This window comes from Brugia malayi (assembly GCF_000002995.4).
Source record: "Brugia malayi strain FR3 genome assembly, contig: Bm_v4_Chr1_scaffold_001, whole genome shotgun sequence".
Classification (NCBI taxonomy): Eukaryota; Metazoa; Nematoda; class Chromadorea; order Rhabditida; family Onchocercidae; genus Brugia; species Brugia malayi.
Genome location: NW_025062475.1, coordinates 3831865 through 3858358, shown reverse-complemented (window position 1 = coordinate 3858358; position 26494 = coordinate 3831865). Strand labels below are relative to the sequence as shown.

General features: G+C 28.6%; 5 protein-coding genes across 5 annotated transcripts; 3 read left to right on the top strand and 2 right to left on the bottom strand.

The window, feature by feature from the left end:
• Positions 1-649: 649 nt before the first annotated feature.
• Positions 650-3616, bottom strand: Bm7642 (Uncharacterized protein; the record flags this gene model as incomplete). The annotated part of the gene is made up of 7 exons (XM_001897146.2): positions 650-816; positions 1174-1282; positions 1513-1656; positions 1890-1985; positions 2243-2328; positions 2676-2973; positions 3470-3616. The coding sequence occupies 7 exons, from the start codon at positions 3614-3616 to the stop codon at positions 650-652; spliced, it is 1047 nt and encodes a 348-aa protein (XP_001897181.2).
• A 4731-nt stretch (positions 3617-8347) lies between these two features.
• On the top strand, positions 8348-12565 carry Bm3479 (Zinc finger, C2H2 type family protein; the record flags this gene model as incomplete). The annotated part of the gene is made up of 8 exons (XM_043076461.1): positions 8348-8509; positions 9113-9221; positions 9322-9476; positions 10649-10893; positions 11366-11519; positions 11614-11763; positions 11863-12017; positions 12451-12565. 8 exons carry the CDS (start codon positions 8348-8350, stop codon positions 12563-12565), a joined length of 1245 nt encoding a protein of 414 aa, XP_042932395.1.
• A 1911-nt stretch (positions 12566-14476) lies between these two features.
• On the bottom strand, positions 14477-15524 carry Bm10738 (Uncharacterized protein; the record flags this gene model as incomplete). The annotated part of the gene is made up of 3 exons (XM_001897144.2): positions 14477-14672; positions 14903-15131; positions 15422-15524. 3 exons carry the CDS (start codon positions 15522-15524, stop codon positions 14477-14479), a joined length of 528 nt encoding a protein of 175 aa, XP_001897179.2.
• A 3205-nt stretch (positions 15525-18729) lies between these two features.
• Bma-gen-1 (XPG N-terminal domain containing protein) lies at positions 18730-23179 on the top strand (the record flags this gene model as incomplete). The annotated part of the gene is made up of 11 exons (XM_001897143.2): positions 18730-18817; positions 19202-19368; positions 19471-19575; positions 19914-20000; positions 20400-20485; positions 20570-20719; positions 20848-21067; positions 21329-21412; positions 21583-21687; positions 22068-22262; positions 23159-23179. The coding sequence occupies 11 exons, from the start codon at positions 18730-18732 to the stop codon at positions 23177-23179; spliced, it is 1308 nt and encodes a 435-aa protein (XP_001897178.2).
• A 1639-nt stretch (positions 23180-24818) lies between these two features.
• On the top strand, positions 24819-26203 carry Bma-bcas-2 (uncharacterized protein; the record flags this gene model as incomplete). Its single annotated transcript, XM_001897142.2, has 4 exons — positions 24819-25085; positions 25365-25451; positions 25554-25703; positions 26015-26203. 4 exons carry the CDS (start codon positions 24819-24821, stop codon positions 26201-26203), a joined length of 693 nt encoding a protein of 230 aa, XP_001897177.2.
• Positions 26204-26494: the final 291 nt, after the last annotated feature.

The window sequence follows — 26494 nt, the reverse complement described above, 5'->3', positions numbered from 1 at the left end:
GATCGGTTATACGAACTGGTCACACGCGCTTATTTCTGTCAGTATTTTTCATAAACTATCCCATGGATTACAGTCGAATTTTAGAATTTCAATTCTTTCACAGGAAAACTTTGAAGCAAATAACATATTGCAAATAAAACATGTAATAAAAACTGCGCAGGAAAAATACGAATGTTTTATAGTAACTATATTAATACATCACAGTATTAAACCACCACCATAAGCAATGTTCAGATTTCAAAGTTGCTAATAATCAAAATGTATGTTTGGTTGCCTAAGCGACAAATTTTAACATCAGAAATCATTTATCCTTAAATATGCAAAAAAAAAAAACTTGAAGTTAAAATATAATTTCCGATAAACTCACAAAATCCATGTTAATATCAGTACTCATAAGAACTTAATAACTTGAAATTATTTCATCCTCTCTACTGTAGCAGGAAAATGTGAGGTATCTAGACAAGATAAGCAGTCTTTTAAATTTATCACAATATAATTTCTAATAAAAATGTGTGACAAAAGTTTGACAAATTGGCACGAAGTTACAAATAAACTTTAAATAAGACAAACATCCACAACCTAACCGAGAATGCAAAAACTTAGAGGACAAAACCGAAGTGAAATTAATTCAGATATTCTAGTTGACTGATTATAGATGGCGAGTTGGACCAGCACTACCGATACGAGCCGGACGCCTCAATTCGTTCAGCAATAACCGAATACCCTGAGCCCAACTAGTTCGAGCTTGTGTTGGAAATGATACTTGTAACTGTTCAAAAAATTGATATGCTTCATCAAATAAGCCACGATCCAGTGCTGCAAGTGCATTTTTTTTTTTTTTTTTTTTTTTTGACGATCTGCTGGTTATGATTTCAAAGCTTTAAAAAAAACTGGCGATTAGTGAAAATTCTGGCAAATAATGTACGCTGTAATTAATTGTCCGGATTATTATATAATCAATCATAAGAATATTAAATGTCTTAATTGCATTGCTTCATTTATTATTTCATTCATGATCTGTTGATTCACCAATTATAGAAAGTGATTCCTGGAAACTTTCTTGATACTGAGAAATTTAGTAAGATTTTTAAGTAAATTTAATAAGTAAGATTTCACGAAGCAATCACGTCAAGAGAATTCAAAATGTTTTAGCATCATGAAAATTTGTCTTACCATCAACAACAAAATTCAGTTTCTTGATGCAACTATCCGTCACTTGCCCTGCACTCATTGATTCACATAATTGATTTATGCGTAACTGAATCCCGTCTCTAGTTACTCCCTGAAGACAGTATACTTCTGCTGAACAGAACATTTATATAAATAGCAAAACCTTGTGGATTCTATCAAGAGATTTCCATAATTTATCTTAAATGACTTTGATCAAAAACAGATTTCAACTCAGGAAGCTTACTTATTGCTTTCTATATCTATATTACGTTCACCAAAAGCGACAATTCTAACCAAATAAGAAGATATATTACCAAATAAACCAAATAAACGAAAACTTACAACTGGGAGTCTATATGTGGCTTTGATCAAAAACTGGACAAGCTGAGGACCATTCAAAGACACATCACCAGCAGCCTTTATGGGTGCTACATAATCAGTTGGATATGGCGATGTAGCAGGCCTTCTATTATTTTCACTTATCACCTAAAAACATTTCTGGAAAAAATTATTGGAAAAACTTTTATATATGCTAATATAATCATAATAAACTCCAGAAAAAGGTTCTGATTTCTACTCTATTGAAATTCTGATTCCACCTGTAAACTGAATTCACAATTTCAGAACAGTTAAAATTTCTTAGTTTTTTTTTCTTTTTTTTTTTAAGAATAGTTTGTTTGTTTTTACAAACATTAGAAGAAATGTGAAATATAACTTACATTGGGTGGAACATAAATTAAAGCATTTGGATTTCTTTCAATTGAAGATGTAACTTGAACACCTGTTGAAGTGGATAAATTCGGATCAAAGGACTTCTGAAAACATAGTTGGTGGATGCGAAGTCAAAATTAATATAATTGCAAAACACTTAAAATACTAAGAGTTTAAAAAATCTTTCATAAAATAATTGAATCTCGTCAAATCAGCAAAAGTTTTTTTTCAATATTTTTTGGAATTATGAATGATATAAATTATATATACGAATTCAAATCCATTTGATTTAACAAATCCATTTACACTATCTACCTGTTAACTGATACCATAATGGAACAATGGAGACATCAATAGTTACCCGAAAACAGTTTTCAGGAGACTTTTCAGGAGCAGGAGTATCATATGTCAAACTTTGCGATTTCGGTAGCGCTTGCTGCTGAGGATCTATAACATATGAACTCTTTTGCTCTACTTAATATAAGTGCTTCTAATTACATAATTTACATCAAATTATGAAAAATTAAAGACTGAAAGGTAGTGAAATTCATCATTTACTTAAGGCACAATATTACTGCACGAATTACAGCAATAATACAAAAAAGTGTAGGGAAATATATGCTTCAAAAAAAAAAAAAAAACCATCAATGTGTTTTGCTATGAAGACTACTATTAATAACGTTAACTGAAAATTACCATCATATATTATTGCTATGCTACCTTTTAACTACAGTGAGATTGAAGAGGAATACACTCAAATGCTCAAAGGGTGTAAAATGTCACAAACTTGTCACCTGGGACATTGAATGCATCAAAAATAGAACGATGATGCTGCAGGGATGAAGATTTATCCGCCGATTGATCCCTCTTTCTGTCTGTGGATGGGGAATTAGAATACGGGACAAATGAATCCATTGTGGCATAATTTGGCACTGGTGTCGGAAAAATTGACTGTGGAGGAGCTCCGCAGACTGTAATACCTTCAACTAAGGTTACAGTTGGGATCTGAGTTGCAGCTAGAGCTGGATTTGTAGGTTGCGGTGAGAACACTGGTTGTACTAAATTTGTGTATGTCGATGAAGTATTGGAAGCCTGAAATTATATTAAAATATAATAATCTTCTTAAACAAAAAGAATTGCTTGTAAAAAGCTTAATTTTGAAAATTACAGGGAAATTCTTAATATATGGGAATCATAAGAACAAATCAGAATGTGTTGATGTGACAATATGCAAGATTGCTTCAAAAGTTGAAATCGCTCGACTGAGTTCTGTCATCGTAAGTTAGCTCAAAATTGCAATCATTGGTGATAACAAATATGGACTACAATCTCTTCTCAGAAAATAGTTATCATTCTTCTATTTTAGTACTGAAGCAGTATCAGCAAATTTGCCAAGCTGTCACATATAAAAGAAGTACAAGTCAAGCTTACTTTTAGTAAAGACATTTTAGCTTGGAACTTTAAACGGAAGAAATGAGAGGGGATGAGAAAAAGAGTTAGAAGAGTGGAACGATTATCAAATATTATTTTTATATTTCTGAACAAATAATTTTCATCCTTTTCAATTTCAAGAAACCGAAAGTAGTACTTGAATGGAAGGATGCACAGGACGCCGATGTCTATTTGCCAAAGCACCAGAACTCGGTGATGAAGATGTCTTCGTAAGGTCAAGTACTGCAGGTGGATCGTTCCAACCGGGGGTTGAACATGATGACAATGGCAATAAGTAGGACATCGGACAGATCCCTTACAACCTAAAAGTAATAACCAATCGAAAATTTCATGTCAGAAAGAGAAAGAAAACTAACTTCAGGAATTTTCTAGATTCAATCTCATGATAAGCAAAATTGAGTGGTGAACTTTATCAAAATTTCTGAAAATTTAGCTAAGAAAAAAATGCAAATATAGTCATTAATGGAAATGTTATTACTTCGATTGAGTGGTCTTTTTTTTTTGTCCTTATCCCGAGTGATCTACTTGCTTATCTCTATTTGTTATTGTCTGAATGAGGTAACCAATTATCCAGAATGTTGTTAACTATCTTATTCCTTATATATTAGAAGATTTTAACTCGACTGTTACATGAATTAAAGTTAATTTCGAAAGTCAAATCTCTTTCTCTCTCTTTCTTTCCCTCCATCTCATTCACAACTTATTGTTTGTGTGAGAAAATTTCGTTCAGAATGAAAATTCATCAAATCTTTTAAATTACACAAAAACGAAATAAAATTAAATTAACGAATAAATGCTTACCTTCCACTCAAGCAAACGTCTATTCTAGACAGTTAAACTTCATGCAGCCCAAAATTTGTCCTACTATGAAAATATGATAGTTGACGTATGGTTACGTCTCATTAGATAGACGGAATGAAATTTTTGCTCTTTACAAGGAGGGAAAAAGTTTGGAGGAACTTTGACCTTAGAATAAGGGATTGTCTAATCAGTGATGATAATATATCTAATCATTTTAGAAAGGAAGAAAGCAAAAGGTAGGCTAAAAATTAATGTAATATATTTCAGTGATTTACCTAATTTCATATCAGAAAAATTAAAACTTTTGCTTCTGACTTTTTGCACTTTTCTTGTGAAGCATAGAAAAATCGATTTGCATTAAAATTTTTCTTAAACTGAGAATTTTCTCTGCAAAATAATATGAATGGAGGAAGAAGATAGAGTGGAATGATAAATTATTGTTCTAAGTGTAAAGTTAGAACGATAAAATTAAAATGTTTAAAATTCTTTGAAAATCAAATATTCACAATATATTATAAGTCTAAGAAAGAATCATTTTATTCTAATTAATTCTTTGGTTCCCCTTTTTTTTCTTTTCATGAGAAATAGAATGAAATAAATTGTAGTAATGATAATCAATTTTCTCATAATGATTAGAAATGATGAATGAATGAATGAGAAATCTCGGTGTAAAATATGCGAAAAGATATTAATTAAACCCTATCAATTAAGAATCATATGATCTTCTAGCATAACTACAATTATATCTAACATATCTTCAGATTCATACTTTCAAGCATTATTTATCAAATTTATCAAATTATTTAAATCTTATTCATAAGCACATTCCATCATTCAATTTACAAAAGCTAATGAATCTAATTCAAAGATTTGAAATTCAAAAGACAAACTCAAAGTTATACTTAAAAAAAAAAAAAATATAACTTACTAAAATCAGCTTTCGCCTTTTATGGAGCAGTCATTTCCGCCGCTGCTATGCTCTTTAAATCCATCTGAATATATTAATATAAGTGGTGAATCTGTACATATATATATATGTGTCTGTATGTGTATGTGTGTGTGTGTATGTGTGTATGTGTGTGGTTGGGTGTATTCTTGCTGATAATTGTCTCTTGTCACCTAGGTTACCTGTCCAGGAGATTAAATGAAATTGAATTGCTTCATGCAAAAAGTGCCCACAACAACAAATGAATCAGTAATTGGTCTAAAATTGAGTAATATCACTACCATGCAGTGTACATTTCGTGTATGTATGTGTGTGTATGTATGTGTATGTGTATGTGTATGTATGCTTATAATTATATATCATAGTTGAAGTAATTATTTGCGGAGAAATAAAAGACTTAATTAGGTAAACGGACGCTTAAAAAGTAAGCGTAAGCAATTGACTTTCACTTATTACGTAAATATTACTCTGTCATAACAGTATTGAATTAAATTAATTTATTTTAATATTATAAAGATATTTAGATATTTTTAAAAAAAATTTTTTTAACTATTAATATAAAGTTACAACAATGATATTTTCTTGAAAAGAACAAAAAAAATAGTAATATTATAACTTTGATAAATTAATGACTGCGATTAATAGATTAAATCAACTTTTTTGCTTACTTATTTGACTGAAAGTTTTCTTTTCATTCATTGCATTGAAAAATTTCATTTAGGAATAAATTAAAAGGAAATAATATTTATAATTTTAAATGTTATCTGTAATAATAATAATTTTTAGGTTTCTTTAAGTTGAAATATTGTATAGATTAGAAGATATAATAATCTATCCATGTTCATTTTTAATTGTTAATTTTCTTTTTCAAATTTTCATTCCATATTTAATTATTTAATGTCAGTGATGACGAAAAAAAAAAAATTTTTTTTTCTTGTGATAAAAAATAAAATGAATAAATGATTATAAAATGTCATATGATAGACAAAGAAATTTATTTCTGCTAAAAAAGAAAAAAGAAAAAGAAAACCATAAACGCATGAAATACAATTTTATTACAGCGATGCTATAAAATGTTTTAGTATTTTTTTTTTTTTTTAGTAACACAACAATGTATGAACATTACAAAATTGAATTTCTTATTTAATTCATTTTATTAATATTGAAAAAAAAAAAAAAATTATCATTTAATATATGTATGAGATAAATTATTTAATGTTAATTAATAGAATTATAAATTAGAGATATGATAAAATAATATTATAATAATATTACTTTTCTATTTTTTCTTCAAATTATATCTCTCAGACATCTTTGTTTTAAAAAAAAAAAAAAAAAAGAAGATTGATATCTTTGAAAGATGTGGTTTACTGATAACATATCAAACAAACAAGTCGACAACAATCATCTCATCACCATTACAACCACCAATATCAGGACAAAATACATATTGTCAATAAATTTCGATGTATCACAATGTGCCTTTCCTTTGCCAACCATTTCTAGTATTAGTACTTTTTATTTTACATATCATTTCTCTCTCCCTTTCTCTCTCCCTCTCTCTCTCCCTCTCTCTCTCCCTCTCTCTCTCCCTCTCTCTCCCTCTCTCTTTCGTATTTTTTTCTTCCTCTTTTTTTATTTCTATCTTATTAGTTTATTTTATTTATTTATTTACTGGGACAAATATCAAAAATGTTATTTATCAGTTGTCATTAAATATGAATTAAAATGAGATTCGATTTAAAGGTGATAAAGCATAAATATTTTACTGAATCCTATTGATAATTCAATCAATAAATGATAATTCTAAGATATAGATATGTATTTTTGAAAGAGATCAAAGATCTATTTTAATTGGTATTATGGATTATTCCTGAATATCACTAAGATTATCACAAATTGATATCTTAGAATAAATAAGGGAATATAAAAATAGATTTTCCAGGTATTTTTTTACCTAATCATTTTCCTTTTCTTTTTTTTGTAAACAACAATAGTGTTATCACTAACAGTTGAATGATTTGATGCTTGGAACATTTATTTTTTGCAATTCTGCAAGAAATAAACTATTTTTTTTTTTTTGATAAGTTGATAATTGCTAGAAAAAAAAAAAAACTTTTAGTTTGTTTTATTTTGAATGAAATATTTTAAGATTTATTTCTTTCAATGAAATATGTATGTATATATAGCAGTGGTTCCATTATCTGTAAAATTATCCCACTATGGCTTAATTAAAACCATAGATTATTATGATAAATGAGAACATTAAATTAGAATTTGACATTATATTGAGCAAAAGAGTATTGTCGAGAATGTTGTCGAGAATGAATGAATGATAAATGCAGAAAAGAGAAGATGAATAAAGGATGATATGAGAGATTGAATTGATATGATAGCTTAGTAAAGATAAGGAATAGCGGATGTGATTTTAATCAGATAAGAGAGTATGACTTAGCTTTTCCTTTGCATTAGATTAATAAGAGAGAGAGAGAGGGAGAGAGGGAGAGAGAGAGATGAATTTTGTGCTGATGCTTTTCTGTTCCTCTTTTCTTCCTTTGGATCCATCCATCCAGTTTAGTCCCGTTTGCTTGCTTTTATTTTTATGGAATTTCAAATAAATGTTAGCTGATGAGAGGAAAGATGCCTTTTTGCTTATCGCTTCTTTTCAATCATTTTTCCTTTTCCTTTTCCTTCTCCTTTTTTTTTTCCCTCATTTCTATCTCTCAATTTTCTTCCATTTAAGTAACACTTCCTCTCATCATTTCTTCTTATCTATGTTTATGAAACCAACATAAAAACAATTTTTATTCCATTCTACCATAATGAGTGCAACTCTCAGGCTTAGCTATTATTACTATTATTGGTATTGGTATTGTTATTATTAATCATTTTTGACATTATTACACTTTTCATTACTTATCGCTATTATTGTTCAAAGTATACCTCAAATTTATAAGTAAGTATTTCTTTCTTTTTTATTTTATTTTATTCAAATATTTTCCTTTCATTCTTGTACTGATATGTTTACAATTGATTTATATCTTATCATTAAGCTAATCTTTGATAGCTAAGTAACACATGCAACTAAGTATACGTACACACAGAGACAAAGGTAAATGTAATTAATGAATAAGCATGGGATATGTTTTAATAAATTATTCAATTCAGGTTTTGAATAATTCAGGTGACAGAAAAAAAAAAAAAAGTTTAAATTATTTGGAGCAATAAGATTATCATCAAATTGCTTGTTAAAAAAAAAAAAAAGAAATGTGTGATATAAATGATACGAGAAAATCACGACGGAAACAATGTACTCCATCTCGTCATTCTAATATCGGTATGGATACCGTAACATCTATTCCGGATTATGATAATAATACAATCACTGATAATGAAACGATCAGTAATGATACAATAATACTGAAAGAAGTAAGTAATAGCTTATATTTATGCATTTATGCTATTTTATATATTATCGAATAAAAAAAATAAAACACTTTTTTTTTTTTAAATTTATATTTTTGAATATTTTTAATTCTTTATTTCAATTTTTAAAAATATCATATTACAATTATGGCAGATTAATTTCATTCCTAACATCAACCAATTTAGAAATCATTTCCTTTGAACTAAATTTTTTGTAAATTAAATTACACAAAAAAGAAAATCAATGACATGCGACAATCCGCAATCTTTAACGATACAACAGCATATAAATCTTTGAAGGTCATTTTTTGATAGACAATGTTCTCTCAATCATTAAATATTTTTCATTTTTAATTTTATCAAATTGTATTTTATAAAACGGAAACATTACCTATCTATCTACTAAACATAACAATGAAAACTTCGAACAAATTGAAATTATTTTAATCGAAAAAGAAAAGAAAAAGGATGTTGAATGAAATCAGCACACAATCATTAATAATGATTTCTCACTATCACATTTGCTACAAATATTTTATAAATTAAAAAGTTTTTGAATAGTATTTTAATTTTACTGCTTTTTTTTTTTTTAATTTTACATTTTAGGATCGAAAAAACGGTGAAGAAGAGTGTGATAGTGCATGTTTATTAAAATGTGAACAATATTTGCAAAAGCAGAATACTGATTCAATCCAGCGATTATCACCATCTACAGGTAATTACCTTTTCAATAAACTCAGAAATTGATAATTATGCTTTTTAGAATAAAATTTTTTCTTGAAATTTTATTTTTATTCAAACAATTTTCTTTCTAGCATCTTCAACATCATCCTTATCAACTTCCATTGATAGTAACAATTTATCATTCGATACTTATCGAAAAGAAATGTTTACCGATCAATGGATCAATCCAATGCATACATTATATCTTCCTGTTGCATTCCATAACCATTCCGTTAACAGTGTTCAGGTTTAATTATCAATAATTGATTATTTATAGTAGACGTAATACTTAAATACATTCAATCATTTCATCTCTTTCTGTTTAACTTATTTTCCTTAAAATATTTCTTGTAATTAATAATTTTGCTTTTCTTTTTATTTTGCTTTTCAATTTTTAGCTCTTGATTTGATTGCTAACCTCAATCAACTTCATAAGTGTTATTTAACATTTCAAAAAAAAGTTATTGCATGCGGAACATTCTTTTTTTTAAATTCTTCCTACACACACATATGTTTCTATCCGGAAGAACGGAACAGCACCAAACAGTTTATCATTTTCAATTAACAATAATCTAAAGTATAGATGAACTTAGATGAAATGTTTTTACAGTTAATGCAAATTAAAAAATGATGGACCTGAGAGAGCGCAACTGTCGTACTATTGATTAGTCAGAATGGTTTTGCATTGAATGACTTATTACTAATTACTAATAGTAATAACTTCTTTTTAAGTGAAATGAATGAGTTATAACTTTGATAAGATAAGAGGAATCAGTTGAAGTTAAAAGAAATTTGTGAAAATTTCTGAACAGAAATACAGCAAATGAATAAAATTTTGCATTTCATTAAAATAATCACACTGCTTGAATATTTCTGATAAAATCATAAAAATGATATTAACAGTAAATTAGACGAAATAGTTGTATGAATGGAATAATTTAATTGAAATTATCATCAGCAAACTGCATTGCAAATAATATTTTAATTATAAAGAATTAATTAAGCATCTCAAGCAGATTTAATAAAATTGAAATGATTAATTTAAAGCAGAAAGATGAATGAATAATCGTCTCTAAAATGATTAATTAAATATTTTTCAATTATGGGCATATGCAATCTGAAAAGCTGAATTATGTCAGAAAAAAAAAAATGTAAATTTGCCAATTTATTTTTTTACATTTCATTACTGCTTTAAGAGCTTACTATTTTAAGATAATTTTTTTTTTTTAAAAAAATTTTGATTATTATTTTAATTTCATCATTAAAGGAAATGAGAGAGGAGGAGAGAGAGAGAAAGAGAGTTTTATTTTGATGTTTTTGTGATGAATATTAAAATCAATTATTTTGAATAAATAGCTCAGCAGAGTTACTATGAGTAATAGAAGATTTAATTTAATTACTAAATAAAAACTATTACAGGTATTGGGTTACCCACAGGTGTTAATTCCGGTAGCTATACATCCTCATGCCCAAAATATTCTTAAACCATGTTTGTTTATCGATGAATTCATGGCTCGTAATATTACAATTCCAAATCAAATTTGTTTTGGTGAGACACGATGTCACCTAAATGTCACCACCATGCAACAACAGTCCTACCCACGAAATACTTACAGTTCTGCATCAACATCTAATACTTTTTTCCCCAAAAATTATAAGAAAAGGTATGCGTCAAAATATACATTAAAAAATAATATATTAATTATTTTTTTTTTAAATATAATAAAAAAATAAATAAATAAGTTCAATGTATTCCTTTCATCTATTTCTCTCCAAAAAAAAAAGAAAAAAGAAAACACTTGTGCTTAATATAGTATCATCTTGAATATTTTATTATGGTCAATTCATTTTGGTCATTTACTGGACATATCTCTTCGACAATTAAATAAATGCAATTATTAATTGCATTAAAATGTTAACAAATTTACAAAGTGATACTAATAAAAGTATGAAATAATTCAAAGAATTAATTATGAAATGATTATATTTGTGATATTATTAATGTGATACAAAAATAATCAATTTATCACATTGATTAAATATTATGTAATAGTGATAATTTTCAAATAGTTTTATTATTTATCCTTGTTTAGTTATCAATTTAATAATGCAAAATATATTTGTAATAGTATTAAGGAAAGAAACATTATCAAATGGTATAAGAAAAAGGCGCAAATCGTCGAGCGAATTAAAACCTTTAGATTTAACTGTACGAATTAAACAATTTCAACAAAATGCTCATAGTAGTAGCAGTAATTGTGATAGCACTGAGGAAGATAATTCTACAAATGTAAGTTTTATACCTTTTTTTTCTCTCTCTCTCTCTCTCTCTCTTTCTCTCTCTCTTTTTGGTTACCTATAAAAAATAAAAGTAAAAATTGCAGGGTAAATTAATACCATCTGAATCAGATAAGAAATATCGATGTGATTGTGGTGTATCATTTAGCAGTGAAATAACATTAAATGGACATAAGAAATATTATTGTCACAACAATGCTAATCAAATAGCGCCATTTCGAGAACCACAAAAAAAAGTAACTTATGCTTCATTTTTTCTAATTTTATCATATTTATCAATGTTTATTTTTGTTTTTTATCTATCAGTTGTACTGATAATAATTAGATTATTTTAGATAGCATATCACTGTCAACAATGTGACTTTTTACCAGTAAGTGCTAGTCAATTAGCTCAACATATTCGGGTAAATCATGCTGCAATTCAAGCTTATCTTTGTCAAATTTGTGGTTATAAAGGTTATTCTCAACGAGGTATTCGATCACATCTCAGGTAGATTTATAGTAGAAATGTATATGAAGTAGATAATATAATTATTGATTAGTTAATAAAATGATTGGATTTAAGAAATAAAAAAATCATATTGCTTCCATTCTGCATGAAGAATTTCATTAATTTCATATAGTTTAAAATTTTAAATTTTTGCAAATTAATATTTGTAATAGAAATATTAAAAGAAATTACATAGAAATATATTAAACAATAGAAATATTGAAATTCTTATAGCAATCTTTGAAATAGAGAGTTTTTTTTTTTTTTTTTTTTCACTGAAATTTAATTTATTGATATTATATTGCATAACTTTTCACTTGTTGATAAATAATAATAATAATTAGTTCAAACAAATCTGTGTCTTAAACTTTTTTTTTTCGTGAAAACAAAAAGTGTTAAATGTAATGAATTGATTCTTCTCATATCATTTCAGGACTCATACGGAATATGCAGATGAGAAACCGGAAGATTTAATCAATTCACATGTTCATTTCATAACTGCAGAAACAAAATCAGCACAGTGTAGCAATTGTTGTAAGAATAAATAAGCTTGTTCTGATTAAATTAAAATTTGTTAATTTTTTTTTTTTTTCAAAATTTGAGCAAAAATCATTAATGTTGTTATGCATTTCTGTTCAGGATAACATAATTTCAGTACAATCAAAAAAATAAATAAAATTATTCCATCGGATCATAAAATATCCTTTAAAAAAAAAAAAAAAAAAAACAAAGCAAAACATTGAATTAAAATTTCAAAAAAATTACTCTCACTAGAAAGCATTTTTAATAATTACCTCCACCTGCAAAAACATACAAAATTTTTGTATTCATTATTATTAATGCAAGCCTTATTTATATTCGCCCTTATCACTTATCAATTCCTATATCATATTGTAAGTTTGTATAGTAGACATTTTGTCGATTTTCATATTTTAATTGAAACAGATCAAAAATAGATTAATGGTTATTTGGCTTATTCAGGTATTATTTGACTATTTGTTTATCAAATCATCCAAATTTAAAATATATCAAAAAGCATCAGAATTATCACTTATAATAATTTCATCAGTCATAATATGACAAATTAATTTTTGCATCAATTTCCAGTTAAATTAAGTAAAATTTTATTGGAAACGTTTTATGCAACAAAACTTACAAATTTATTACTCAAAAGTTTTGGAATTAAAGCAAATAATAAAGGTAAGCGGGATAATTTTAACAGAAAGCATTTTTAATATTTATTTTAATAGAAAGTATTGTTATAATGAATAATAAATATTACAAAGAAATGAAAATTGTAAGAAATAATATGAAATTTTTGCTATGGCAAGAAATTTACAATATTTCTTGCTTCGCAGTATAAACAACATTCAAGTCAAAAAAAATTAAATATAATTTTAAATGCTCTATCAGTGAATCGATTATAACTAATAAATCAGTTTCAAACATTTGAATATATAAATGAAAATAAAATGAACGATTATATGGATATTGGATTAGGCGTCGAAATTAAATGTTCATTAATTTTTATTTAAATATTGTAAATTACGAATTCCAATAACTTAAATTATAATTCATCCTTAAATTATAATACATAAAATTCGATATTCAATAGTGTTGTGGAAAAGTGCTAAAATTAATTTTCATTAATAAAAAGTGTTGGACGCACGAATATTTTAAAATACTTTCACCAAATTTATAAATTAAATTTTTTGAAAAGAAATAAAACGCAACAACATTCTCGGCACTAAACGAAATGATAAAAATTTTTGACAAAAATTATTACCATTTCATAATAATTAATGGTCTGTTGAATGTTTCTTCTCAAAAATTTTGCTTTCCTATTTTTCCTCTCATTTTTGGCTAGTTTAAGAATAATACTAAACACGCAGTTATTTCGGCTTTGACTTTAAACAGAAATGGGGAAAAGGTAATAGCATTTAATCTCAAAATCATTCTTATATTTAAATAATCTATCTAACATTTAAATATTTCATATATGTAATAAAAAGTGAAAAAAAAAAAAAAAAGAAATTTGCAGTTGAATTCGTAGTTTTCCATTTTTGTTATCATCGATTCATATAATATAGAACGCATTATCCTATTTCCCCCCAATAAGCCAAGTCTTATAAATTTTGCTCCAAAAAAAAAGAAAGAAAAAGAAAAAAAATGATTTAGAGTTTTATTTAGAAGAATGTCTAGTTTTTCATGTACAAAATCTACACTTATTCATGTGGAAAATTTTGTTATAATTCAATACATCTATCGTTTGTTGCAATAGAGAGAATACATTTATTCTATTTAACTGAAGCTTAAATTTTAGGATTTATACTATTTAGGGTTAATGTGACAAATTATCTAAAAGCTTATTTTTTAAGAAATGCAATGATAGTACTATTTTAATTTGTTAATTAATTGAAATGAAAGAATACGAATTATCTTCTCTTATTTTATCAATGTCAACGATAAATTTCATTATTGTGCGCAGCGATATGATTCATTGTTTGATGATCGGATGTGATACATTGCACTTCGTACACCTCTACTTGATTATCAGTATTTGATAATACTGCTTGCCATATACCATTTAGAGTACATGTTATTATTACTTCTCTCATTTCCACTGGATTATTCAATGGAAAGTAACGCAATGAGCTATAATTAATCATTATCATTATCTAATGATAACGATTTTCTTACTTAATGATAATATCATATTATCACTAACTAAGAAAAAAAGATTCACATATCACTGTAAAATGAAAAACTGATAATTATCTGATATCTGATATATTATGTATCATTTTTAAATGATCAAAATTTTCAATCTAAAATTTTCTTCTATTAATCTTTTAGTTGTTGCTAATAAATTTCAAATGGCTTACGTATTATTATTATCTGTTGAATCAATTAAACGGCCACGAGCAACAATAAAGCTTGCTTCACTCTGATATACATTACTAATTTTTGAATGACAATTCAATATCTCAACAATACAATGATTACCACGTTCAACGAATCTTGACTGAAGTATACCGCATTTCCTTCCATTAGTTAGTAAATTTTTATCACATTCATCTAGCTCTTCAGGTGATGGTTCACATTTCCAGCAATCTGGAAAAATTGACAACCTTTAACCTCAACCAGAACTAGTTAGATCGGATAGGAAACAGCTCAGATAAATTATCAACTAATCATCAATTTCATTTGTCTTATTTTTTTTTAGAAATCTTTCCAATCCTTCGAATATCTCTCATTCATTTATCACTTCTTTTCAGTAATAAACTTTCAGATACAGTTGATCTAACTGAAAAATCATTCTCGAAAATAATTAATACTAATACTATTGATGAAAAGAAAAATACCAAAAGTACTTACTGCGATTTATTATCAAAAATACTTACTGGGATTTATGTCTTTCTCCATCGGTCGCATCCAACCATCGCCAGGAAAACTATTAATTGCTATCACAAATATTGTCATATAAACAATCAGCTGATCAATCATATTGTGAACACCTTAGATATGAAACTTCTTTTTTTTTTTTTTGAATACCAATAATGAACGACAAAACTTTATGAATGAAAGGGATATATCGATGTGACCTCTAACCTCTACCAATCCTCTACCTTCACTGTTATTTTACATGCAGAAGAAAAAAATAAATCCAATATATTTCTTCTGTATTCTGCCTTCTTTTCCACTGATCATTGATTGTATATGCTCGCGAGGTATTTGATCAAATCAATGTCATATAAAGGCCTGGAAAGACTGAGTAAAGTATTTACTAATATTATTTGTAACTAATATTTTTATCACTTATCCATAGTACCTTTGAACAGTTATAAATTTAAGCTTAGCATTTTTTAGCATCATATAACAATTAATTAATATGAGAAGTATGATGTTCATTATCCAAAAAAAACACACAACATTAATATAAATGGTGTCAATCACTATAGGAAATTAAATTTATTGGAAATTGAAATTGAATTTATAGTTAAGTATAATATTTCTATAGCTAAATAAGCATAATACTCACGTCTCTTGCTATTACTATTACTATTAAATAAATGAAGTTCTTGAAATATACAACTAATTCATTTAGGTCATGCTTTTAAAAAGAAAAAGAGAAAGAGAAAAAAAGCAGAGCAAATTGTAATTTTTTGCTCAATCGATTTGATTATTTTAGTTCAATTCAATTCTATTTGCATTAATTTAAAATTTAATTCAATTAAATTGATGCATTTCAATTCAGCTCATTTCAAACTAGCCTAAATTTGATCTGATTCAATTTAGCTCAATTTAATTTATCCTAACTCATTTTGATTTCAATTCAATCCAATTTACAGATCATAATCCAATCCTTCAATCTTCATCTTTATTTATTCAATTTTCATTAACAATGCAATCACCGCTTAGTTGAATTTTACCATTTGACAAACAAATAACCATAAGGCTATTTCGTTACTTGATGTTTCACACATTTGACAAAATTGCTATTAAGTATTTGTGAATTATTAGGAAGGTTTGATAGGATTGTATTAATCTGAGTTAAAGTAAGTCTTACTGATATTAAACGTTATGTGATAAGAGAAAATTAATAGACTAAAAAAATGATGAATTATCATATAATATCTCTGAGAGAGAGAGAAAGGGAGAGAAGATAGTTTAAATCTATTATTAGGGTATCACTGTCTCACATTTAAAACAAAAAAAAAAAGGTCAGATTTTGGACATTTTTTCAGATCACTTAAGCATTTGTCATCCTTGCATTTAACAAACTCACAAAATTCGAGGATTTATATTGATTTAATCGGTTTCCTTTTTTAAAAGAGGAATATGAATAGGGAGAATTGAAGATTTACTACTTGAAAGAAATTTATTTTAGGTATATTTGATTAAATTCAGAATAGCAATGTATGATATTTTTTCAGATAAGTGTTATTCCATTTCCTTAATTCATAGTTTATTGATTATATAGTAAAATGAATCCTTATTTATGTTTTGACTTTTTTAACAATGAAGTAAAAGGTAGGATTTAATTTATATAAAAATCACCAATCATTGATTTTTCAGTTTAGTCAGCTAAATTTTGGACGGATGTTTTCCAGTGTGGTATAATACAACTTCATCCATATTTTTTTTATTCATATCGAGAAGAAAATTTTTTAAGCAAACATATTTGCATATTTCATTTTCTTCCTCACATATACCTGACGATTCAGGTGAATCGATGGTACTTCTCACCTGTTCGGTCGCATTATCGATTCCGATGGAAATTTCTTTCAGCATTAGGCTTAATTTATATCACTGTTAAGGCCTTCCATTTCCTTTTTTATCTGACGACTCTGGCAGTTCGCTATTGCTTATTTTTCACTTATTATCACGTAGGTTCTAATTATCACAGAATGGAAAAGTGGTCGGAAGTATCTTCTTTTGTAGTTAAGAAAAATTTTTAAACTGCAATTGCCTCGAAAGTACCACTCGTTAACATGTTGTAAAATCAAGGATTTTCACTGGTCATTGAAGGAACCACTGTAAAATTAGGCATTGGTGAGGAATTTAAACGGGTAAAAAAATCGAATTGCAACAAGGATCAGTCTCATCGGGTAGGTCAACGATCAATGGTTAATCAGCAAATGACTGATAAGTAGATCAACAGACGCGCTTCATACTTGACGGTATAGAGGCGTGTAAAATTTGCATATAAATGATACATATATAAGTTGCTTAACTTTAAAGGGTAGCTAACCGCTTTTGGTTTATTCAAGGTTCAGTTCTAAGGACAGAAATGGCACATATGGTACTTCAAACGATAAAATGTGAATTTAAAAGCAGCTGACTATAACAGCAACAACTTTCATTCATCAAATAGTGATATTTTCGGACGATTCAGATGAACTCAGGAACTTGTTAGTTCACTGTTCAGAAAGATAGTCTAAGTTTCGCTAGTCGAGACTTCTCTTGACTGGAAATTTCATTTCTTCAATAAGTGCATGTGTTGTGTTGCAGATGTATTCATAATACATTCAATTAAAAGCAGATTTTAACAATAGAACCTTGGTTTGCTATATTTCTAGATCGTTGAACGTTCCTCTGAAATGTTGTACTGGAAATCAAGGGTTTTTTCTACTTTTTAACGCATTTCGTTTATGGCTATACGGGATTATCTGCGACTTACATTAACTCTTATACGGTCACTTATGGCACTGGACTTACGTTAAATCGTTTACGGTCGTGTATAGCTCTCTTCACTTACGTGCACTTATATCTGGAAGGTACACATATTTACCTTATTATGTGCAGTCTTAATGGCATACATCTAATAAGGCATACATTCCAATGTTTTTAACCAATTTATGATATGATCAGAAGAGCTAAATCACCATTTTCAATGCAAACTATGAATTTCTCGCACATAATTTTATATCCTCAAGTCTTTGTCTGAGTAATCTTCCTTTTCTGCATTATGTGCTTACCTGTTGTCTAAAACTGGCACATCTCACAAAAATAAACTCAAAAAAAAAAAAAAAAAAAATAAGGACAAAATAGAACAGTGCGATATTTATGGCACCAGTTTAATGAAATACTAGGATTATCATCCATTACTTCTTTCGCTCTTATTCACGAGGCTGAAAGCTCTATGACTTTTCATTAAGTTTAGTTTCAAGTTTGATTTCAGGATTTTAATTGTAATCTTCAAAAAACAATGGGCGTCACAAGCATGTGGGAATATGTGCAAAAGTTTGTACAACCTGTGAACATATCTGTATTACGAAACAAACGAATTGCTATTGGTTAATTATATATATTTTCCAAAGAACAGTTAAAGAAGTTCAGGACAGGATTTCAGTACCACATCTATAGTTTAATCATGCAAGCTCATTTAACTGACACGAAATATATTATAATTAACCATTGTTAACTTATAAGTATTATGCATAAAATTGAAGATGTTATCGTCTCTTTTGTTTATATTTTGAATGACCAATACGTTGCTAAATAATCGCTTAGCTACAGATAGATATTTAAATGTAGAGATGAGAAATTTCTGGATATTTGTCTATAACTAAACAAGTACCGAAAATGAAGATGAAGGGAATCTTAGTAAGAGAAGAAAAATGAAAAGGATTAATCGATTTTTCAATTGATTGGTTTAGATTTTCTATTTTTCACTTTAGATGGCCACACTTGGCTATGTGAGGTACTACGTGGCTCGGTAGCACATTGCTCAACAACTCGAAAACCATACTTAAGTACATTTTATACACGTTGTCGAAGTTTATTGGAAGAAGGTGTTGAACCTATTGTTGTTTTCGATGGAATTGATGAGGGAGAACGGACAAATGTTTGTTTCCATTTGTTATTTGTACGACAGCATAATTTTATTTTTGTAGATGAAAGACTACGACACTTTTACGTTCATTTTTAAGATCTATAACGATTTCAGATAGATTATGGGATTTCTTCGATGAGAAAAGTTAGGAAGCGTGGAAGCAAATACTGGACATCAGAGCTAAAACAAGAAATGGTGCCAAAAGTTGAAGAAATCAAGGTGGAAAATTAAAAATTTCTGTGCAAGTCATTGAAATATTTCTTATCTTAGAATAAAACTAAACTTGTATGTTGAAGTTTTAAGAGGCGGTGAAAGTTACAGTGATGCGTTTTTGATCAACAGGTTGAAATAATTGATAAATTTGGTAGTAAACTATTATAAGTAGCATAATTTTTTGACTGTGTCGTGAATTTCAATATAAGGTTAACTTAAGGTTGTTTCCTTTCGGTTTGTTTACCTATCACAAATAAGAGATGCTTTGCAGCTAATTTCGAGATAACGGAGATTTTTCAATACTAAATTTCGGAACAAGAAATTAAAAGTAAAATTATTTGAAGATGTTGTTAAACTCGATGGGAGTTCGCTGGATGGAAAGTAAGTTAGAAGGTGAAGCACAATGCGCACAGCTCGAGCAACGAGGTTTGGTACATGGCTGCATCACAAGAGACTTTGATTATATTCTTTTTGGAGGCAATAATCTTTATCAGGCAAAGATGGCTTTTTATTTTTTTTCATTTCAAAGCATTTTTTAAACTTTTTCTCATATTATTTTTTTTAGCTTCACTGTTGTACCTGATGGGGTTGTTGGGTTACAGGCTCGCCAAATTTAGAATTAGATTCATCAGTCTTGGACTGTTTGTGTATGTCTATAAGCAATCATGTCAATTATGTCATGTCGCTCACTCTGTTAAAGATAATTTTTTTGTGTATTTCTATATGTATAATTTATCTTTTAAATTTTTAGTGGAGAGGAGAAGTCATTTTCAAAATTATATATTGGAAACAAGCCCTCATTTATTTTAAAAATTATGCTTCATTTTAAGGTTGACTTTGGTTTTGGTGGCAAGATACAGAACAACATTCTCCATCTTTCCATGGATTACTTGGATGAAACCTTGTGCTTGAGCAGGTAAATCGTTTAAGCGTTTAAAGGTAAGCAGTTTTTGAAAAAGAGACGAAGAATTGCATATAATTTAGCATAAAATCATTTTAGGTCCTGTCTTATCGCAATGACAATCATGATTGGTTGTGATTATGCTCAAAAAGGGATTCCTGGTGTTGGTTTAGTTACAGCGTTAGAAATTGTTTCTGAATTTTATCTCATGAAACACGATCATCCTCAAGTCATTTTGGACAGATTTAAGTAAATTTTACTTTTCAGTTCTTCCATAAAAGAACATTTATTTGAATAGGCTTCTATGTGATCAATAACTCCACAATGTGCAGATGTAATGTTTCAATCAATTGTAACATTTCAATTGTAAACTTCAGATCTTATACGACAGAAATGCTCCCAGTGCGCGATTATGATAGCAATGTTAAACGGAAATTACGACTTAGCGTTAATAGAAATTCCATTGATTTGCGAAATTTCAATCCAAACTCAGATGCTATGTCTAATGCGATCAACATTTATTTGATGCCAGTTGTTATTGAGTATTCTCGTACACAGCTACCCAAAAAATTGCCACCAAATATACAAAAAACTGAAGTATGTTCTTGAAATTTGCAAAAATCTTTTCAGTATTCCAAATTATAGAACGCAATTGAACATTTTATGATCTCCATAACAATTCTATCATTCTATATAGTGTATTTTGCACTTCATACCAAATGTAACCGTATCCGAAACTTTTGAAAGAACTTCACGATACGGGTTGCCTATTGCTTTCATGAACACTAGAAAACTTCTATTAGTGATAAACATTATTATGTTGACAAAAATTCTGTACGTCTATTTTATGATTTAAAGGAAATATTGATGCGTGAATGTAACTGGAAGCCAAATGGTGTTAACTGTACACAGAAGCTGCAATCAGATGCAGAGAAAGTTGAGGTAAGTGTATTTACAATTGTTAATTTCATCCAAGTATTTGTTCAAATGGTTGATTGCGAACGATCATTTCTGCTGTTTTCAGGACACTAAACTAAATTATTTCTTTTCGATTCGTTTGTATCTAGAATAGTTATTTCGTTTACCTCATATCAGTTTCATGAGTTATTTAGAAGTCTGCAACGCTTACAAAAGCGGGACGTACTGTTTGCTCAAAACGTGAACGAGTTGCTATGGAGCGTCTGCGTATGAACGCTTTGCTTTACAAACACAGTCCTGTAAGAATTTCATCTTGATAAGTAAATAGAATATAAGAGATAAATTTGGTTGTAGATTTTAAGATGACCGATTATTTGGTTTTCTTACAGATAAAAGATTTTCTTATTCTTAGTAATTGTAACAAGTACGTAAAGTTAATTCATTAGATAATCAGTAATGGGTATTGTCTAACCGTTCTATTTTCATATGTTTATGAAGTATACCAGTCAAATTCGTAGGCATAAATCAGTTGTCTCTCTATTGTGTTCAGAAAGATTTATTGGACTTTCAGTATATTATTACTCATATCTATTGAGCAAATTTATTTCATATAGGTGGAAACATAGAAGTTACAGATTGTGGGACTTTTATTTCTTCCACGAGTTAATTTTTATTGCAGGTGATAGAAGTGATCTCAGTACCATCAACTTCAGAAGATGTGAATCAGTTGAATGGTGAAAGTAGTGGTATAATTGTCTCATCACAGCGCGATTCAATTCAACGAAGTGGACGAAAAAAGGGAAATCATGAGATGGGTGGTGTGCAACAACCACCGCCTAGCAAAATTCCACGAAAAGATGGTTTTGTTACAAAAGTGAATACTTCTAATATAAATCAGGTACAGGTACAACCAACATCGGGACATAATGAACCGATTATTATTGAGGAGCAAAATTCAGCTGCTGCTGATCTTCTCGTCGTCGAAGATGTCGGTCGCACCAATGCATTGCAGGTCTTCACAGTATAATTGCCTCGTTTTTAAAGTAAAATCTCTTACATTGTCTCTACTTTTGATCTGTTAAATAATTAAATTTTCAGCCAATTTTACAAACATCACTATAAATTCCCCTCAGTTCCACTTCTTTTTATACATATATACGTTGTGCATGCATACTACTCTTCTTTTTCTTGGCTCGGCTTTTTCTCTTGCAACCAATCTCTGTTTTCGCTGAAATTGGAAGAATTGATTTAATTAATTATCGGTTATGAAATTTGTTATGCACTTCTTCTTTGGTGACTGGCTGAAATTATCATAGTCCTACGTCAGTCAATTTTTATGTGGTAAATATGTGAAGTGTCTTATCAATAAGTTTGAAGAAAAAAACCACACAAAAAGCTTTTGAAGAGGAATATGAAAAGAAGATGAGTGCTGTAACCTTTCCATAATGAAATCTACGGTTGCACTTCATTATCATACATAAGGACTTGAAAGAAAACTTTATAGAGTTTTAAGAAAGTGCTAGAGAATGTTCTAATATTGTATTGTTGCATTATATAGTAGTGAGAGAACAGGGAGTAATTCGAAGCATGGCTGTATGGTTATGTGTATTAAGAGTGCAAATAATGGAGTTTTTGGACTCTTACCATTACTGGTTTTAGTATTTCATTGACCAAATCTTTCGTATGGTTTTGTTTTCTTTTACAAGTATGATCTTGCCCTAATGCAATATAAAATATCGTTAATGGAGTAATTTGTTACCAAATTTGCAGATAATTCAATCGAGGGCATAATTTCTCGATTATACGGTGATGACGAATTGAATTATTATGGTTCCTACGGGCTATAAAAATACGGCATCAATATTACTAGAATCATTTTTGGTTTATCTTCCTTTTTCATGTATTGCTTTTATTAAACTGAAAGGAATGGTCTTTCATTCTTTTTTGCCTTTGCTTCTCTCCCTAATACTATTTGCAATATACCATGTAATTTTCTTCTTGCTTCCCTTTCTCGTCGAATCTGCATCAGTACTAAGCTTCAGAGTACAGTATCTATTAACCGGTGATTTTAGATTTTTAATCTATTTCTAGTATTATTTCTATTTTTAAAGTTTAATTTTAATATGTGTTTTTTATTATATAAGTTTGATATATTTGTCGGATGAATATGTTCTGCTTGTTCTCAGTTATTCACTCGAGCTCCCTCGGAGCAGTATGTCTTTTTTTTTTTTTTTTTCAAAATTTCACATGTTTTCACATTATTTTGTGAAAAGTTTTGAATTTTAGAAAGTACGTTTCTTGTAGTACTTGCTGAATTTGTAGGTTATCAACATTAAGTATCTCTTGCAGCCATGTCACAATGATGCCATTGTATTCAGCGCCGTTTCAACGGAACATTTGAATTATTGTTTGTTTGATGCTTAAATTTCGCAGTTTTTTGTTCAAACCACTTTAGTTCTAACCTTTTTTGGAATACAGAAAAAGATAAGAACCCTTTGTGATATTCAGCTGTTTAATAGCTTCCATTTCTTTCAATATGGGTGATGCACTCTACAGTTAATCCTTCCTAATAAAGATGTAGATAGAATATGAGTAATTCGTATTTCTTTCAGCTGCTTTTCATCAGCTACACTTTTAGCAGTATAAGACTTAAGCAAAATAATTAGTTCTCTCAGAAGTAGCAAATAATTATATAGTTTTTCAGATATATAATGTCGTTATTTGCTTCTATTTTTCCAATTTTTCATTACATCTCGTTGTGCGAAGAGTATGTTTGTTTTGTACGTTATCATTATCACGTCCTTTGCATATATTTTTTATTTTTATTTTTTTTTATTTTTTAATGAATCCCTCAATCAAGGGAACTATTTGCTCATATCTAATATTTTTTTTGTTTTATTTTAAGTCGTATTATAATTGAATACATGTAAAAGAAGTGATGTTTTTTTTTAAAAAAATAAAGTCGTTTTTCCTAGGTTATGCTTAATATTTTCTCTTTATTACCCCTTTCTTTGTGCTTGTGAATGTTGTTAATTGTCTTCTTCGTAAGAAAAAAAAAAAGCTAATTGTGTCTCAAAGCTCTGATATCTTTATTTTTTCTCTATTATATATTTTGTCGTTTATTATTATTGGTAAAAGAATAAGAGGAGCTTTAATTACATTGATTCTGTTGATTTTTGTGCATACAAGAGGAGAAGGGTTAATCATTTCCTTTAATATATATATATTTGTGATCGGATCTAAGAATGATATGGATGGCATCAGCAAAAAATTCGATAATGTGTACAAAATAATGATGAATATATTGAATGAGGACTGACTGTAAATAGACTTATGCAGTTTAAGTTTCAGAATTGCTGTGTAGAAGGATGTTTCTACGACAGACGTATTGTTTGTCGAGACTTATAAAATTACGTTTTTATTTCCAGAAATGGAATCTACATCCATGGCTGTAGTGCCGTGTATTACGGCTACAGTAAGCAGATCGGAAGATGCAGCAGTTTTAGTGGATGCTCTGCCGTATCTTGATTCGGATTATACAGAATCCGATCGACAGATGGCAATGCAGATGATCGAAGACGAATGTCGGGTTTTTCGTCCAGTTAAAAATTATCTGCAAAACATGTCACCTCCTGATTTTGACGTGTTTTTAACCCCTTGTCTGATCAAAGAACACATTAGAATGTCGAAAAAGCAAGTAAGTTACATTTTTCGTTTTCTTGTAAAATTATGGCATTGAGGGTTTAATGAGGAAGTTTGAAGAGTTGACTTATCTAAGCTTTATAAGATATTAGAATGCTTTATTTTTGCAGATAGCAAATAGAGTAGTGACAGAAAGATCGATCACAGAAAGGCGTCTGGTTAAGAATTTAGGTTTAAGAAATTAAAAACTCTTCATTTGCTTCTTCCCTCCTAACTTTTGTAGATTTCTGAAAGTAGTAATTCTATCATTTACATCTGCAATGGGATTTTTTAGGAAATGCCAAAATTAGATATGTCACGATATGAATTATCATGTCCCTCAACAACAGGACGACAGGGTGATAAAACTTCGTGGAGAAAAGTATGTTTTCAACGAAATTTCTTTCTAATTTTTAATTGAATTTTAATCTTTATTCCAATTTCTTTAAGCTTCTGAATATCGGTAGTGATAATAATGATTAAGGCTATTCGTAATGCAGCTGCACAGAATGAACATTTATTACTTCGTAATATTAATTTGCAACTGATGGATGAGCATGCGCCACCTGTTTATCTTCGATACAATAAAGAACTGGAGACTATGTTGCATTGTGAAGAGAAAGAACTAAGGAAGGTATCAATCTTAAATCATTCCCGAGATCGTAAATGTCATTTTTTTGTTTCTTATAAATCTCGTTTGTTTTTAGCGCTATTGTTCATGTTTTAAATGCTTTGAAAATTGTTCAGTAATTTGCTTGCATGGATTATTAGTCTTTTACATCTATCATATCTCGCTCACTAGTTTATTTACTTATGTACTTGCTCTTCTCTAATTTCTATATATAAATTTAATCGTACACTTTTATTTAGGCCTTTCTTCACTTTATTTTTCACTTTTCTTTTACTTCACTTTATTTCATGATTTAAAATTAGGGAAATCTTCAGCTTCGAGAAGAAGTAATGGAAATTCATTCGAGACGGCGGAAAAGTCAGATGGAAGCGGGATTAAAACTGAAGGATTTGGAGCAAAACTGGGTACAAATGGTCACCAAAAATTACAAGATGGAACTTGCTTGCCAGGAACTAGCAGCAGATAATGAGGTGTTGGCCAAGAAAGCTAAATTCATTTCATAGATATTCTTTTTTTACACTTTAATAATGTATGTTATTGGTAGTGTTTGACAGTGATTTTGACTTATGGAAGGAATTCGTTGTAGTAGAAAGAGTTTTTCAAAGTTTTTTCTCGTTTATGGATCTATTATATGATTGATTGATTGTATGAGGATTCAGTTAGAGGTACCTGATTGTTTATAAATTTCGGACTATTTTCTTATAGATGCATATTTAATACTGTCATCATACAGTAATCATTTTCCATTGTTTATTTTTTTAATTCCATTATTTTAATTCAGATTTTTTTTTTTT